Below are 17,311 nucleotides of genomic sequence, written 5' to 3'. Positions count from 1 at the left end.
AGAATGCATATTGACAGAATATTGCAAACAAGAGAAATTTGGACATGGAAATACCATGACACCATAGGTGGAAGACTGGTTATTTGGTTTGCTGTGCTTTTGATTGTTTGCAGGATGGGTGGGCTTTTGAACAAATGGAACAGATTTAAATCCAGCCCAAATTACATGAAACTCTAGCTCCATAAACAAATACTAAATAAAGCTGAATTAATAATCTAATCTAAAGTATGTCATATTCATCCTGAGATCACAGTGGCTTTCTCACATTACACATCTAGTGCAACTGTAGAAAACGGTAATCAATATTAATGAATTACAAAAAGCCAATGGTCTGGAATCTGTGGTCCTCTTGATGGTGGAGCAGTCATTACTCACTATCAATATGGTATCCACACATGCAGTTAAACACAGAAAAAACAAGTTGTCCGTGATACCCTGCTTCTCCATTATCTTCTCAGATGCAATTAACACAAGCAATTCACAGTAAATTGGCATGAATGAACATTAACTTTACGCACTGTTCTCACTTTGGGATCATTGAAAATGTTAAACCTTGTTTAATCAGGTGTAATTGACTGCTAAGTCTGGAATTTCATTCCCTCAGGAGAACATTTGAAAATTGCATGATTTGTAGAAACATTTTTTAAAAGTTTATATTTCAGCTTCCAGCTTAATCCCATGTGCAAGTTCCAATCTTTATTTTGCTTTCTGTACATTTGATTAAAATGTGGATTATAATCCTTGCTTTTTAATCTCCTGCTTTGCAGGCTGAAATAATTCTTCAGTCTGATCGACTGATGGTGCTCAATTCAAGTTGGAATAAAGGAAATTCATGTTCTTGAGCCTGGTAAATCTTTGATACCAGTGTTTTGAGGTCAGTGGCAAGCACCATCACTGCTGTTGACTGCAAATTCCAGGGAATTACATATATAAGGTACACCAAGATGTGCAGCCTGCATCACAATAGCACAGACTGGCAAATGATTGAAAACGAAAGAGTCTTACATCTGAACTGAATACACAAACTCACAGCTGACACCATAGAACATTAATTTGGTCAACCTTACTGCAATAAGGAAAAATATCTGATCCAAAAGCAATTGAGCGCTTAAAAACTAATTACACTGTGAATTTGATTAGAGGCTGAAATTTCTAACTCCTTCCTGTCTAACTGATAATGAAAAGAGATAGAACAGCCTAAAAGCTCAGCATTGTCCAAGATGTTAGAACTAGAATTTATTTTATGAAGACTTGAGTGTTTGCAGAAACTTAGTAAAGAGATGGCGAACCTTATAAATTAGCTTGCATGGGGTACTAGTACTTCAGTGTCTTAGACAACACCACATAATGAATACCTTTATTTTAAAATCTAGAATATGATAAATTTGCACTCAATTCCCTTCTCCCCTCCCCCTGGGAGAGAAATAAGAAAATTCTGATTTGTCTGCACGGTTACACAAATGTTGTCACGTCTACATCAGGTGAAATAAAATAATGTAGGTGTAAAATAGCCAAAGGCTACTACTTTTGGTACTTACGTACATAAAAAACATTAAAGTACACTGAACCTTTATTAAGTGGTTCAGATTTTAGTTTGAAATCGCACTACATAATTATAATAAAAAATGTATTTACACTACTGTGTTGACACAAATACCAGTATTCAAATTTGCAACTAGGTTGACATAAGCTCTATGGATAAGCTTGAATTTGGAAACAATTTTGGCTCAGCTTACAAAAAGTATATGCCGAGGTCAACTCTGCTTCTATCCCTACTACTTTTTTATCTAAAAATAAAAAAGTAATTTTTAAAACTTTTTTCCCATTTAACCTGCAGTGTGACAGTGCACCTGTCCCTTAAGTGCTGTTATGTTTCACAGTTATGGACAGGCACTGAGGAATGTTACAAAGCTACATGTACTTTTCTGTCCTACCATGTAACAGTCTTAAGAACAGTCACAAGCTTGCCCCATAGAACTTACATAAGAACATATATTGTACGTCACACCATTGTTAAGATACATTTAAAAAAAATAAAAGCTCCAAAGAATATACACAGATATCAGTGAGAAAAATTCTGTTGCTACTCATGCAAATCTGGGTTTACTGAGGGTAGCTGTTGTTCATCTCCACAGTCAGTTTGGGTATTTGAACACACTAGGTCTTTTGACTCAGTTACAAACTGTGATTCAGTGCTTTTATGCTCCACTTTCATTTGTGGGAGTTCTGTGATATTAAGTTCGATTTTGACTTCTTGATGTCTTGCATCTTCGGATACACCTTCCCCCTGCTTTTTGTCCTCAGTCTCCAATTTGATAACTGGGCACTTGGTGTCTGGTGGCAATTCTGAGCCTTCAGAAGCACATTCTTGAGCAGATGGTTCTCCTGCATCTGGATGATATTGTTTCAACCTCACATGCCATGCTAAGCTGCATACTGCAGAGACAGTCTTGAACTGGTGTACAACATTCCGGGGAATGAAATATACGTCATTGTCATACAGCTGAATTCTCGCATAGCGAATGCCTTCTCTCCGTATCTGGTTGAGTTTTGCATCATCCACCCACTGAACACACTAAAAATAAGATGGAAAACAGAGTTCAGCAATGAAAAGTGTAGACAACATTTGCATCTAAAACAGTAGTTTCTAGTGCACAGATGCATAGCAATCAATGATCATTGTTCCCCAAACTACTAGTTACAATTAATTAAATGGTTGCTCATTTGGGTTCAGTTTCAGTTCTCAATATCTCCACCAGATGGCGTGCACACCTTGTTCTGACAAAATGTTTTCTGTGGACAGGAATCTATAATTGGCCTGGAGCATTCTGTGGCCTACATAATGTCACACATTTGGCTGAAAAGACTGCATTGTTGACATTGGGTTACATAATCCATGACATTTTCTTCAGGAGTAATTTACATTCCTGAGAAATATTCATTTAAAATCATTTTCTTACCCAAACCTCTGTCTCTTTTGTTACACAAGTCTTATATTGGGTGTACTGCTCATCCTCATCCAGCATCCATATACATGATTTTTTCAACAGGATCATTGACTATTAATTAGGGATGGAATAAGGACAGATTTTGTGCTTCCCATGCCAGAAGTACTGAATACTGCATCACTACCCCAGCAAGCTTGATACAAACAAGGGATCAAACTTAAGAGCTTCCATCCAGATTGGATTTGCACTTTACAGCCACAAGGGTAAAAGCCAAAGCTAATAAAAACATAAATAATACCATAAAGAGGAGGTTTACAATTGTTTTTTTAAAGAACTGGAAAATAAAATTAACTACGATTACCTGAGATAATGGGGGTTCATGCAGATCCAACTGCAACCTTTGCACCACCTCTAGGAAGTCTTCTGAATGAAAACAAATCACATCTTTGGTTATACGGGGTTGATCAGACCTAAGAAAAAGGGAAAATTAACTGGAATTAATTGAGAAAACAATCTGTATGTAGGCAATTGTTAATTTCATTAGGTATTAAAAAGTGGCTGAATGTCAGTTCATGCCTGTGCTTCTTCAAATGGTGAGTGCCTGACATCAGCTGTTGCTGTTGTAAGTGAAATTCACACTGGAAAGAATGGAAGTTCAGAGTACACACAGACATTTTTCAAATTAAATGGTTATTGGGCGCAACACATCTAGAGATTAATCCCACCATCTCAACATATCCTTCAAGTTCTCTCCAAAAATACATCCAACTGTTGCTTGCACCCATCTATACTCTACTTCAAAGTCATTTCATGGTCACTCATTCCACTAGTCAACTGCCAATTTAATGAAAAAGTCCTGCCTGCCATCCCTTCTCATTCCCAAGTGTCTTGTTTTTACTCATGTCCATGGTCACGCTGGACCATTCTGGTGCAACATAACCAGGCAGATTTATAATTTTCTCAGGACCAGAATTGCTTACCTAACCTCTTGGCTGGGAGATGGTACAAGGGGCACTGGAAAAATAGGCTTAAAAAGGGAGGCGAGGAAAATATTCTCTGCATTAAACACAAGAACTGGAAAATGAAATGAGGTTCTACTGTTTCAACTTTTTCTGTTCAACTGACCATGCATGATATGTAATGTTGTTACTCTGTCTAATTAACTCTCCTAAGGGCTAGGAGTAACCACATATTCAGCCTCCGTACTTTCTTATTCGTGGTGTTCTAAAAATAATCACGAAAAACTCCATGGTGTGTGGTCTTTCTTTAATTATGATGTGTAATTAATTTACCGCCTGGCTGCATTCTACAGATGATGCTCCTAAGATCTGAACAAGACAGGGCTCAGTGGGCTACAATAAAAAAAATCCATATCTATAGTTATAACAAGTAACTCAGCTTAATGTTTCTTCCTCAGTGCTCTTTTTAAACTCACAAATTATTTGAATCATACCCACTTTAATGTGTTTTTCTTTAATTGTTATAAGTTTCAACGTTTAGGAATGCTTCATCGCATCAGATGTCAAGAGCAGATACTGTTATTCCACTTATCATCTTTGGCTACTGCTATACACTGAATATCAGAAATGTAATTTGACAAGAATCAGCTATAAGCCCCCCTTTTTAAATATAAAGCCAGCAAGTTACACATTGAGAATTGCTTCATATACTAGGTGATATCAGCCTAATCTCCTGCCAATGCTCATGCAGTTTGAATACATGTCAATTCACTTCTTCTTTCATAACCACAGCACCGTTATTGTACCTGCTACTTAGGCATGCTGTTTCATCAAACTCTTCCTGCCCCTGGACATGGTTACACAGGAACATCTCTCAACTTTTCTGTGTGGATTAGAGTGCAAAATCCAATTTTAAGCATAAAGCAAAAGACTGTCAAGTGCATATTATATTTCTCCAACACATTTCTTCAGTTAACCCAGGGATACGGAGGCCAACTGAAACATCCTGCCACTCAATTTAGATCAGGGGTTTCCTGTTTTTTATGTCTCAGTATTATCCTCAAGTATATTTACCCACTGAAGCAACCCCTTTCTTTGCCATTGATTCTTCCATCACAAAAAAGCTACCCAAATCACTAATTGTTGTATCTAAATATAATTGGAAGACTACTTTTAAAGACCACTTTGTTGCACTTTTTCCACCTGAGAACAGCAAAAATAAACCATACGACTGTAGTCTCACAAAAGTAGTTACTCTTAAAGTAATTGGAGGCAATTCCGACAGCATTTTAAGTTGAGGGCAGGCTCCAGGGTGACGCCTATAAGAGGGTTTCAGCAAGGGAGGACGGATGAGAGTTTCCGGGGATGGGAGGGGAGAGTGGTGATGAGACGAAGGATCTATTTTTGGAGAGATGGTTTGCAAGCTTAGAGGAGTTGGGGTGAAGTTTGGGCTCCTGCAGGAGGGCGGCTTCAGGTATATGCAGGTGTGGAGCTTCACAAAAAAGGTCTTCCCGAACTTGCCGGTGGCACAGTCCACTTCGTTGCTGGACGAGGTGCTGTCGGTGCGGGGGTTGGAGTCGTTTTGCCGGCTTAAGGTAGGATCATGGAGGTGGATAAGGTGTCCGTGGAAGGGATTAAAGCCAAGTGGGAGGATAGTGTTGGAGGAGGGATTATGGTGCAAAATGCTGCAAAGGGTCAATGGCTCAACCTTGTGTGCGAGGCAGGGGTTGATTCAATTGAAAATGGTGGACAGGGCGGACTTAACAAAGGCGAGGAGGAGCTGGTTGTTTGAAGAGGTGGAGGATAGCTGCAAGTAGTGTTGGACAGGTCCAGCCAATCATGTCCATATGTTCTTGTCGTGCCCAAAGTCGGAAAGATTTGGGGGTCAATTTCAGCATCATGTCTGAGGTTCTACATGCGGATTTAGAGCTGGGTCCCCTGGAGGCCATATCTGAGGTGTCAAACATGCCGGAGTTGCGCACGGGTGCGGGGCAGATGTCTTGGCCTTCGCCTTGTTAATCGTTCACAGGCTGGGTCCTGTCGGGGTGGATCCGCCCTGTGCCTCGGTGTAGCTGGGGGGTCTAATGGAGTTCCTGTATTTGGAGAAGGTGAAATTTGCTCTGAGAGGGACAGATGAGGGGTTCCACAAGAGATGGGGCTTGTTCATCTTACAATTTGGGGATCTGGTTGCCATCAAAGGGTGAGGGGGTAGTTCGGCAGTGGGGGAGCGCGGTGTTGGGAGTTGTGTTCATTTGTTCTGTAAAGGTTAATAACATTGGAAAATTAGAATTAAAATATTTTTTTAAATTACATTTTCAGATCACAAGTATCTTCATCACTAGTTTTCCCATCTTTAAAGTTCTAACATTTGCATGCCAAATTTAAAAAATATTTGGAGTAACGTTAGGTGCACAGTAGTTCTGCACTTTTGGTTAAAACAGTGACTAAAGACACTACATTTTTCTTTAACATTTAATAATTAACAGCAAACAAAACAACCAGTCAGAAATGTCGAGCTCACATACCAATCCCCACACTGTACAGCTTTCAACACTCCAACAGCTGCTGTAGTCTGACGCTCAAATCCCTGCCCAATATGATCAGCATGGGCTCGAGTCCTATCCTCAAACAGCATTTCACGTGGCTCACTTGCACGAGGTAGATACTGTAAATTTTTTATTTCATTGGTAGTTCTAAAAGAAATGGATGAGAGTAAATACTAATTTTCTATCTTTTATGTCTATCCTGTTAAAAGATCGGTTAATTTTATATTCGAACATTAAAGGGTGGGAAGCAGGGGAGGAAAGAGAAGCATGTACAATCTGTTAGCAAGGTTGCATCTTCATTTATTAATGCGGTAAGAGTCCGGTAGCGGCCATGACCTGCTAGGTCACGCGAACGGCAGCTCCTGCCGGGATCGGTGTTTTGGGCCGCTAAAAGGAGCGGCGGCGCAGTTATCAGGAGGAACCGGCGTGGAAACAGAAGGAGGTAGAGAAGGTCCAGGAGGACAAAATGGCGGCCGGAGAGGATCGGGAGGTGTGGGCTCAGTGGGCCAGAGAACAGCCGGAGCTCCTGAAAAACTGCTTCATGGAGCTGAAAACGGAGATGCTGGCCGCCATGGAGAGAATTGTGGTGACCCAGAAGGCAAAGGAGGAGATCAAGGAGGTGAGGAGGAAGGTGGCGGAGAACGAGGATGAGGTCCTGGGCCTGGCGGTGAAAGTGGAAGCGCATGAGGCGCTCCATAAGAGATGGCACGAGAGGCTGGATGACCTTGGATGCAGGTCTTGGGGCCACAATCTGCGGATCCTGGGCCTTCCTGAAGGAGCGGAGGGTGCGGACACGAGCACGTACGTGGCCACAATGTTGGGGACGCTGATGGGCGCGGGGGCCTTCCCGCGGCCCTTAGAGCTGGATGGGGTACACAGGGTTCTCACCAGAAAGCAGAGGGTAAACAAGCCACCGAGGGCAATGGTGACACGGTTTCAGCGCTTGGCAGACCGGGAGCGAGTCCTGTGGTGAGCGAAGAAAGAGCGGAGCAGTAAGTGGGAGAATGGCGAGATCCGAATTTACCAAGACTTGGGAGCTGAGCTGGGGAGGATGTGTGCAGGTTTTAACTGGGCGAAGGCGGTCCTCCACGGTAAAGGGGTGACATTTGGGCTCCTGCACCCGGCAAGACTGTGGGTAACATACCAGGACAGGCACCACTATTTTGATACCCCAGACGAGGCGTGGACGTTCATCAGGCAGGAGGAGCTGAACCTGAACTAAGGGACTGCTGTATGGGGGTGAAATGTGCGGGTGGCGAGGGATCGAGGGGAGAACGGCGGGTAAGGCATACGTTTATGGGCACGTCTGCCCTAGTTTGGTTGGGGGTTCTGTTGTTTGTTTTGCTTGTTTTCCAGGTGTTTTGTTTTCCAGGTGTGCGGTGCTAGGGGGTGGGAAACACCCTGGAGTGGCTGTCCGGCGCACAGGGAGGTCCCAGATGGCGCTTGCCCCTCTACCCTGCGGGGGAGGGGGGGGTAGGGCAGCCCGAAGGAGGCAACAAGTTAAGGGTTGGTATATAGAGGCGGGAGCGGCCGGGGTCAGCATGGGTGAGCTGACTCACGGAAGCACAATGGGGGGGAAACCAGAGCTAAGCGGATGCTTGGCAGGGGAGGGGGGGGGGGGGGGGGGGTGGAGTGCTGCTTTGCTGACGGAAGGGGAGCCTGGTGAGGGGTATGGATGGAGAGTCGGGCGAGGGGGCCGCCGGGGGGGGGGGGGGAGGAAGGAGGCGGGAGCACGCGGTTGGACGGACCAGGCTGATCACGTGGAACGTGAGGGGCCTGAATGGGCCAGTCAAGCGGTCCCGCATGTTCTCGCATTTAAAGGGGTTGAAGGCGGACGTAGCCACGTTGCAAGAGACGCACTTAAAGCCCGCGGACCAGACGAGGCTAAGGAAAGGATGGGTAGGACAGTGTTTCACTCGGGGTTAGACTCAAAGATCAGAGGAGTGGCTATTTTGGTAATTAAACGAGTGGCATTTGAGGCGGGGAGCATCGTGGCGGATAAGGGGGGCAGGTATATAATGGTAAGTGGCAAGCTGCAGGGGGCCGGGTGGTGTTAGTGAATGTATATGCCCCGAACTGGGACAATGCGGACTCTATGAGGCGCGTGTTGGGTAGGATCCTGGACTTGGAGATAAGTCACCTGATTATGGGAGGGGACTTTAATACGGTCTTGCATCCGAGCTTGGATCGTTCCAAGTCCAGAAAGGGAAAGAGGCCGGCGGCGGCCAGGGCCTTGTGGGAGTTCATGTGCCAGATGCGGGGAGTGGACCCCGGGAGGTTTACCCGGCCAAGGACAAAGTTGTTTTCCTTTTTCTCCCATGTCCATAGAGTCTATTCGCGAATAGACTTCTTTGTGTTGAGTAGGGCGTTAATCCCAAGGGTGGAGGGGGTAGAATGCTCGGCCATTGCAGCCTCGGACCATGCCTCGCACTGGGTGGACCTATGACTGGGGGCGGAACGGGGTCAGCGCCCTCTCTGGCGACTGGATGTGGGGCTGCTGGCGGAAGAAGAGGTGTGCGGGCGGATAAGGAGGAGTATTGAGAATTATGTGGGAGCGAATGACACAGGAGAGGTGACGGTGGCAGTGGTTTGGGAGTCTCTGAAGGCGGTCATTAGGGGAGAGTTAATCTCAATTAGGTCCCATAGAGAGGAGAGGGCGGAGAGGGAGAGACTGGTGGGAGAGATACTCAGGGTAGATAGGAGGTACACGGAGGCCCCGGGGGGGGCTGTTGAACGAGCGCCGGAAATTACAGGCGGAGTTTGACCTGCTGACACGGGGAAGGTGGAGGCGCAGCTGAGGAAAGCGAAGGGGGCAGTTTATGAGTATGGGAGAGAAGGCGAGTAGGATGCTGGCGCACCAGCTGCGCAGGAGGGAGGCAGCCAGAGAGATTGGGGGAGTGCGGGATAGGGAAGGCAACATGGTGCTGAGCCCAGGGAGGGTCAATGAAGTCTTCAGGGAGTTCTACGGAAGGTTATAAAAGTTGGAACCCCGGCGGCAGGGGGGGGGGGGGGGGGGGGGGGGATATGAGACAGTTCATGGACCGATTGAGGTTCCCAATGGTGGAGGCAGAGCAGGTGCAGAGACTGGGGGCCCCGACTGGGTTGGAGGAGATAGTCAGTGGGCTGGCAGGCATGCAGACGGACAAGGCCCCGGACAATGTCGCAGGCATTGATCTCGCTTATCCTGAAGAAGGATCCGCTTCAGTGTGGGTGCTACAGGCCGATATCGCTCCTGAACGTGGATGTCAAGCTGTTGGCAAACATTCTGGCCACCAGAATAGAGGACTGTGTCCCAGGCGTGATTTTTGGAGGACCAGACGGGTTTTGTTGAGGGCAGGCAGCTGAACGCGAATGAGGAGGCTCCTGAATATTATCATGCCTGCGATGGATGTGGAGAAGGCCTTTGACAGGGTGGAGTGGGAGTCTCTGTGGGAGGCGCTAGGCAGGTTTAGATTTGGGGAGGGATTTTTAGGGTGTGTCAAGCTGCTGGATCAGGCCCCTGTACCGAGTATGTCCACAAACCGGCTAAGGTCAGAATATTTCAGGCTGGATCGGGGGATGAGACAGGGATGTCCCCTGTCCCCTTTGCTGTTTGCCCTGGCAATCGAGCCGTTGGCCATTGCGCTCAGGACTTCGGGGGATTGGAGGGGACTGGTGCGCGGAGGGGAGGAGCACCGGGTCTCCCTCTATGCGGATGACCTGCTGTTGTATATTTCAGACCCGTTAAAGGGGATGGGGGCGGTCATGCGGATCCTGGGGGACTTCGGGAGGTTCTCAGGGTATAAATTGAACGTGGGGAAGAGTGAGCTGTTCGTGGTCCACGGTAGGGGCCAGGAGGAGAGGCTGAGGGAGCTCCCGCTCAGGATAGTGGAGAGGAGCTTTCGGTACTTGGGGATACAAGTGGCCAGGAACTGGGATGCCCTGCACAGGCTCAACTTAACCCAGCTAGTGGAGCAGATGGAGGGAGAGTTTAAAAGGTGGGATATGCTCCCGCTTTCCTTGGCAGGACGGGTGCAGACTGTGAAGATGACAGTTCTCCCCAGGTTCCTCTTCGTGCTTCAGTGCCTCCCCATTTTCATCCCCAAGTCCTTTTTTAAGCAGGTGAATAGGATTGTTACGAGATTTGTGTGGGCGAATAAAACCCCGCGAGGATCTGGGGGCAGTGGAGGAGACACAGGGGAGACGAGGGGCCTCGGTGTGGACCCCAATACGGAATAACCACAGATTTGCTCCGGGTAGGTTGGATGGGGGATACCAAGGCTGGTATAGGACAGGTATAAGGAGGATGGGAGACCTGTTTATAGACGGGACTTTCCCTCGCATGCAGGCGCTGGAGGAGAGGTTCAGCCTACCCCCGGGGAAAACGTTCAGGTACCGCCAGGTTGGGGACTTTCTTAGAAAACAGGTGGGGACATTTCCGCTGCTGCCCCTGCGTAGGATCCAGGACAGGGTGGTTCTGGCATCTGGGTAGGGGAGGGGAAGGTGTCGGACATATAACTGGAGCTGCAGGAGGCGGAGGAAGCCTCAGTGGAGGAGTTGAAGGGCAAGTGGGAGGAGGAGCTGGGTGAGGAGCTGGATGAGGGCCTGTGGGCCGCGCCCTGAGCAGGGTGAACTCATCCTCATCATGTGCCAGGCTCAGTTTAATTCAGTTTAAGGTGGTGCATCGGCACATATAACGGCGGCCAGAATGAGTAAGTTTTTTTGGGTGGAGGACAGGTGCCCGAGATGTGCAGGCAGTCTGACGAACCATGCCCATATGTTTTGGGGATGCCCGGCGCTTAAAGAATTCTGGCAGGGGTTTGCGAGGGGGATGTCTAGGATTTTGGACACTCGGGTGAAGGAGAGTCCAACAGTAGCGATATTTGGGGTGTCGGAGGATCCGGGAGTGCAGGAAGCGAAAGAGGCCAAGGTACTGACCTTCGCCTCCCTGGTAGCCCAGAGACGGATCTTGCTAATGTGGAGGGACTCAAAACCCCCGGGTGTGGAGACCTGGGTTAGCGATATGGCGGGGTTCCTCAGCCTGGAGCGAATAAAGTTTGCCTTGAAAGGGTCCTTGATGGGGTTCTCCCGGCGGTGGCAACCTTTCCTTGACTTTCTAGGGGAGCAGTAAGTGTCAGCAGCAGCAGCATCCTGGGGGGGGGGGGGGGGGGATGTTGTTCAGGTGGGGGTACTGTTGATATAATGTGAGTTGGGCATGGAGACAAAACCCACCTTGTTCTGTTTTTAAAAAAGGGGAAAACTTTTCTGTTGTGTAAGTAGTTTCACTGTAAGCTTTGGGATATGTTGATTGTTATTTTTTATTATCTGTATTTCTATTTTTGTTATGTAAAAACACTCTTTGGGAAAACTTTAATAAGACATTTATTAATGCGACAAGAGAATAAATATATAAATAAATTAGTGTTAAATCCAAAGCACAGTACAAAGCAAAAGTTGGTCATTCGAACTGTATGCATTATATTTCTTCCCCCCAACCCCCCTCACTCCTACACAGCTATACAAATTTGTTATCTATACCTATGCATTAACCACACATCGATTTGAACCCCATTTACCACTCCTCTCCTCTTTCCAATAGATGTTTGCATTAATACAAATCAACTGTAGTTGCAAATAGTCAATTTAAAGTAGTACTGCTTTTAAAAAAGTTTAAATCCTTTGGCGAATGTAAACAAAATAATGGATTCTCAGCCTTAAGTGCAATTTATATAGGAACATTTTGGGCATATTAACAATTCCAATTACTTGAAGCTAAAATTATGTGATATATTAATCCATGCCCAACAGTGGACAAGAGGTGTTTCCCGTTGAAACAAATATCAAACATTGCAGGCCCTTTTAAGCTAGACTATTGAAATGAAAGTGGTTTCTTTTATTCAGAGATCCTTTTTTTTTACTGCATTTGATGACCATTGGACTACAAGCCAGGACAATGAATGGCTTTACGTAGATTGGCCAACTAGGATGTGGTTATCAGGAGATAGAGTTTGACTGATGGACATACCACCTGATTGATGGCAGCTGGGAGGACATGATCAAAATTTGCATAAACAACATGGATTGCAGAGCCTTGCAGTGCCAATGAGAACTGATAAGGACATATACTTACCAGACTCAAAGGCTTGAATAGAGCCAGAAATCTGGCTTAAAGAGACACTGTCTTCCAAGAATGCTGCAGTCGGAATGGAATAGTTAACCACTGGACACTATGGAAGTAATGGCCAGGAACGGAGTGACTGACCGTAGTGCCAATCTGGTACGGTTATTTTGCGACTTGGGTGATAAATGGACCAAGGGGAATTTTACCACATTAGGTTCCTGTTGTGGAATAAACTAATTTGGGGATACCCATTTTGAGGAGCTGTCTTGAACAGACCAATTTGGGGTTAACATTTGTAATATAATACGTATAGTATGCAAGCAGAGTTGTCTTTCTACCTTTTGTTCAAAAAAAAACTATTTTCAATACTTATTTATTTTTATATTATAAATGATAACTGTTGTATCACTATTATTATTTTAATTATTCAATAAAATTATTTAACACGTTACAATGTTCCGAGTACAGCTCCGAACAAAAGTGAGATTCCAAAGAGACTCCATGCCCGTTTCAACATCTACGGTATAACTAAAACTATTACTTTTTTAACAATCAAAAGATTTTTCTGTAAATAATCGGTTATTAAAATTACCGTTTACAGACAAACAACGATTAGCCATTAGGAGAGTTCAATAATATTAAAAACGGGCTAGTGGTATATATAGGTCTTGCTGAACCGAGAGCCTGTATACAAGTATGGAATTAATTAATAACCAGAGATCTATTGTATTGCATCAGTCTCAGCAACATGATAATGACACTTATAATACAGCCTCGGCAGTATATTGCAGTTATGGAACAGGAGACAATGACACTACTTATTTCTTCCACCTTGAAGGAACGCAAGTAAAACAATTTAAATGTGCGATGACAGGTTTCAGTATCAATACTGCATAAAGGGTTTTATTTTTGTATTCTTACTGATACTGGAAATGATGCAGACAACATTAAAAAGTGTAAAAATGTTAAAACACTTCATGGATATTTTCTCTCACAAGTCAAGTTTAGCAGTAATCAATTCATGAATAAATCAATAATAAATCTGTAAACACATTCCACACATGCTAACATCAACGAGCAAGAAAAATCTAAAACAAAGTAGAAACAACATTGATCCTAGCCAAGACCATAGTCAAGCCAAGTTAACTTCAACCATGTGTGTTATTATAATGGAAATTTTCCTTACACTGGTGATTAGGTGGTTACAAAATAAGAATATAACGCATGGAGAAAACAAAATCATTTGTACCTGTCATCCAATTTCCAACCCCTACACAGTGACAACGTGTAGAAGCAGTGTGACACAAATACATAGGGCGCCACGGGGGCACAATGGTTAGCACTGCTGCCTCACAGCGCCAGAGACCCGGGTTCGATTCCGACCTCGGGTGACTGCCTGTGTGGGGTTTGTACGTTCTTCCCATGTCTGGGTGGGTATCCTCCGGTTTCCTCCCACAGTCCAAAGAGGTGCAGGTTAGAGGGCATCACAGTGGTTAGTGCTGCTGCCTCATGGCACTGAGGTCCCAGGTTCGATCCCGGCTCTGGATCACTGTCTGTGTGGAGTTTGCGCATTCTCCCAGTGTTTGCGTGGGTTTCGGCCCCACAATCCAAAGACGCGCAGGGTAGGTGAATTGGCCACACTAAATTGCCCAAGGTAGGGTTACGGGGCTAGGGTGGGGAAGTGGGCCTGGGTAGGGTGCTCTTTCAGAGGGTCGTGCAGACTCAATAGGCCGAATGGCCTCCTTCTGCACTGTAGGGATTCTATATCTACAAGTTTTTGAAACTTTCATGCAGCTTGGAAGACAATGTACTTATTCAATGCACAAGAACCTAATATCATCAGTTTGGCAATGACAGCAATATATTTTCAAAGTGAACCACTTCCAAATCAGTGTTGATTTCAGTTATTAACAGAATATTAATGGTGAATCCAGTTATTGGATTGTTGCTGGTTTTAAGTTTCAATTATTTCCTTCTGGTTCAGAAACACTCTTTCCAATCCTTTACAGTTTTGTTTTGTACAGTGACTCCAGCAGGCTGATGTACCTTTAGGATGTGTCACCAAGATACAGCCCAACAGTCTACCCAACATATATAGCATTAACATCATTTCTATCCTTATCAACATTTTTGCAGTTCAGTTATGGCAGTGTAAATCAACAGCACATCTCTAATCCAAATTTCAGCAGTTTATATAGCATTTTAGGGTTCACCATCACTGAATCATGTTGCAACAATGAAGCAGAAATATTCAGGGGATCTACTCAGAAAATACTATGTTCTCTTGGTAATTGAGAACCACAGGGCCTCATACCATCATTTGAAGGTGAAAGAATGACGAGGAAGAAAGATTTTGAAGCCAAATGCGATTGAAACACCACATCCAAAGCAATGAAACCAAAGTTGATGATCAATATCCTGAGAAAGTGAACAAAATTATACCCCCATTTAAATTACTTTTTGACACTTTAATTGAGATGTATTAATTCCATTATAACTGTTCAGAGGTGTCCATTAACTTAAAAAGTTGCACTGTCAGAAACTTGCACTGGCTGAATATAATATTTAGTCATTATGAACCAGATATTGCAAATAATATTCAGAAACCAGCGTCACCAATTTATATTTAATTATTCAGGAACAACATCTTTTGTACCTGTACGGTAATTATCTTTAAAAGTTTGCACGCTATATTTCAGAAGTCTGGATTTTTTAAATTATAAAGATCTGTCAGCCTTCTGAGTTGGGAATGATGCAATGTATTCACCTAAGCCCTATAGGGAGACTAGGAACTGTCTGGGAACAAAATCATTTAGTAATTGTATAAGCGGTACAAACGGTGTTTATGATGTCAACAGCATTGTGGGTGTACCTACACCATATGGACTTCAAGTGGCTCAAAACAGCGGCTCACCACAACTGTCTCAAGGATAATTAGGGATGAGCAATAAACCTTGGCCTAGCCAACAATGCACACATCACATGAAATAAAATAAAAAAAACACTGAACAATTATCACTCTGTACCTCAAGCTACAAATTATTAAAGAAAATGGTTACTGAATCAAGAGTCAGAATTATCCATTTTATAGTCATTAGAGATTCCTACAAACATATAATTTACTAGTAACATGTACAGAGCCTGTTAAGACACTAATACATATTTTTCAAATGGCAAGATAGATGGGTGCTACATTGCATCGGCATCTGATGAGGTCCAAATACTTCACACCCATTAATTATTTCTAACTCTCCCAGCTGGCAATGTTGTTGTGAAACACTTCATTGTGGACCTGCTAGATAATTTCCAGCACAGAATCGACAGAGCCCACAATTCAACCAAAATCCTGACATCTTGCACCACTTGTATTACAACCCAAGAGCATTCCATTGCTTCAAAGAGATATGCTGACATTTCTGGGAGTCAGCACCCCCCAACATTTTGCCTCTCCAAGAAGCCACCGAGTTGCACTCACCCTCGGCCTACCCTATCCCCGCAACCCCACCTAACCTGAACATCTTTGGACACCAAGGGGTAATTTAGCATCGCCAATCCACCAACCGGCACATTTTGGACTGTGGGAGGAAACTGGAGCACCCAGAGGAAACCCATGCAGACACGGGGAGAAAGTGCAAACTCCATACAGATAGTCACCCAAAATTGGAATTGAACCCAGGTCCCTGGCGCTGTGAGGCAGCAGTGCTAACCACTTTGCCACCATGCTGCCATGATTCAATTTCTTTAGATCTGGGTTTTCTAGTGAGATGCCTGGTAAAAGACATGCCGTATTCATAACTTTAAACATGTACTGTATTTAATTAAAAATGGACACTGATGAACTGTTATGATGGTTGCCAAGGGATCAGGTGACCCTTGTAACTATCAAAGCTTTGAGTTGAATCATACTAGATGGGGCTCTCCCCTTTGAATGGAAATACCTAGAAAACACTCCTTTGTGGAATTTATGCCTACCGTTGTTTAACGATTACTCCAATGCACAGTCAATGGATTTCTAGACTGTCTACAGGTTTGAACGTAACAAAGGAAAGCTGATGAGGTCAGTGTGAAAGAACACATCTATCTACCTTGTATTGTACAATGGCTATTGACTACGTGGCTGAAACGGATTGTCTGATGCTGAAAACCTTTTATCCCAAAATTCAGAAGTGACCTGGATCTAGTCTGCAGAATAACACCAACAAGACAAAAGATGCAGAGAAAATCTGTGCATCTTTGCTGTTCTGGTATTATGAGGCCTGTAAATCTTGGATAAAAAAATTCCCAGATTCCAAAGCTCCGAGTTCACTTGTAAAGAAATTGGATCTCCTGATACAATAGCCATGAGTGCCTAAGGTCTGGGCCTGAACATTCTTCTCTTTGAAGTAATCCTTTTTTGTTAAATTTAGAGTACTCAACTTTTTATTTTTTTTTTTAATTTAGAGTACTCAATTAAGGGGCAATTTAGCACAGCCAATCCACCCTTGTTGGTGGACCTCAAAAGAGTGGGCAATGCATCTACCCTGCACATCTTTGGGTTGTGTAGATATGGGGAGAATATACAAACTCCACACGGACAGCGATCCAGGGCTGGGTCGAACCAAGGTCCTTGGTGCCGTGAGGCAGCAGTGCTAACTGGGTGGCACGGTAGCACAGTGGTTAGCACTGTTGCTTCACAGCACCAGGGACGTGGGCTGATTCCGGGCTTGGGTCACTGTTTGTGCTGAGCCTGCATGTTCTTGCCGTGTCTGTGTGGGCTTC

The 17,311-nt window shown here is 44.5% G+C and overlaps 1 protein-coding gene across 1 annotated transcript in view; it reads right to left on the bottom strand.

Moving 5' to 3' along the window:
• Window positions 1–676: 676 nt before the first annotated feature.
• Window positions 677–17,311, bottom strand: part of LOC140387961 (lysine-specific demethylase RSBN1L-like) — a 79,081-nt gene continuing 62,446 nt past the window's right edge. Inside the window, exons 5-7 of the mRNA XM_072471350.1 lie at window positions 6,433–6,600; window positions 3,310–3,418; window positions 677–2,575 (exon numbers count right to left, since the gene is read on the bottom strand). Of these exons, the coding sequence (XP_072327451.1) occupies window positions 2,084–2,575; window positions 3,310–3,418; window positions 6,433–6,600 (769 nt within the window). The 3' untranslated portion in view covers window positions 677–2,083. The remainder of the gene's footprint in view (window positions 2,576–3,309; window positions 3,419–6,432; window positions 6,601–17,311) is intronic.

Source organism: Scyliorhinus torazame, chromosome 13 (genome assembly GCF_047496885.1).
Source record: "Scyliorhinus torazame isolate Kashiwa2021f chromosome 13, sScyTor2.1, whole genome shotgun sequence".
In the NCBI taxonomy this organism is placed as follows: Eukaryota; Metazoa; Chordata; class Chondrichthyes; order Carcharhiniformes; family Scyliorhinidae; genus Scyliorhinus; species Scyliorhinus torazame.
Note: the sequence above shows the minus strand (reverse complement) of the source record. Positions and strands in the feature narration are given on the sequence as shown.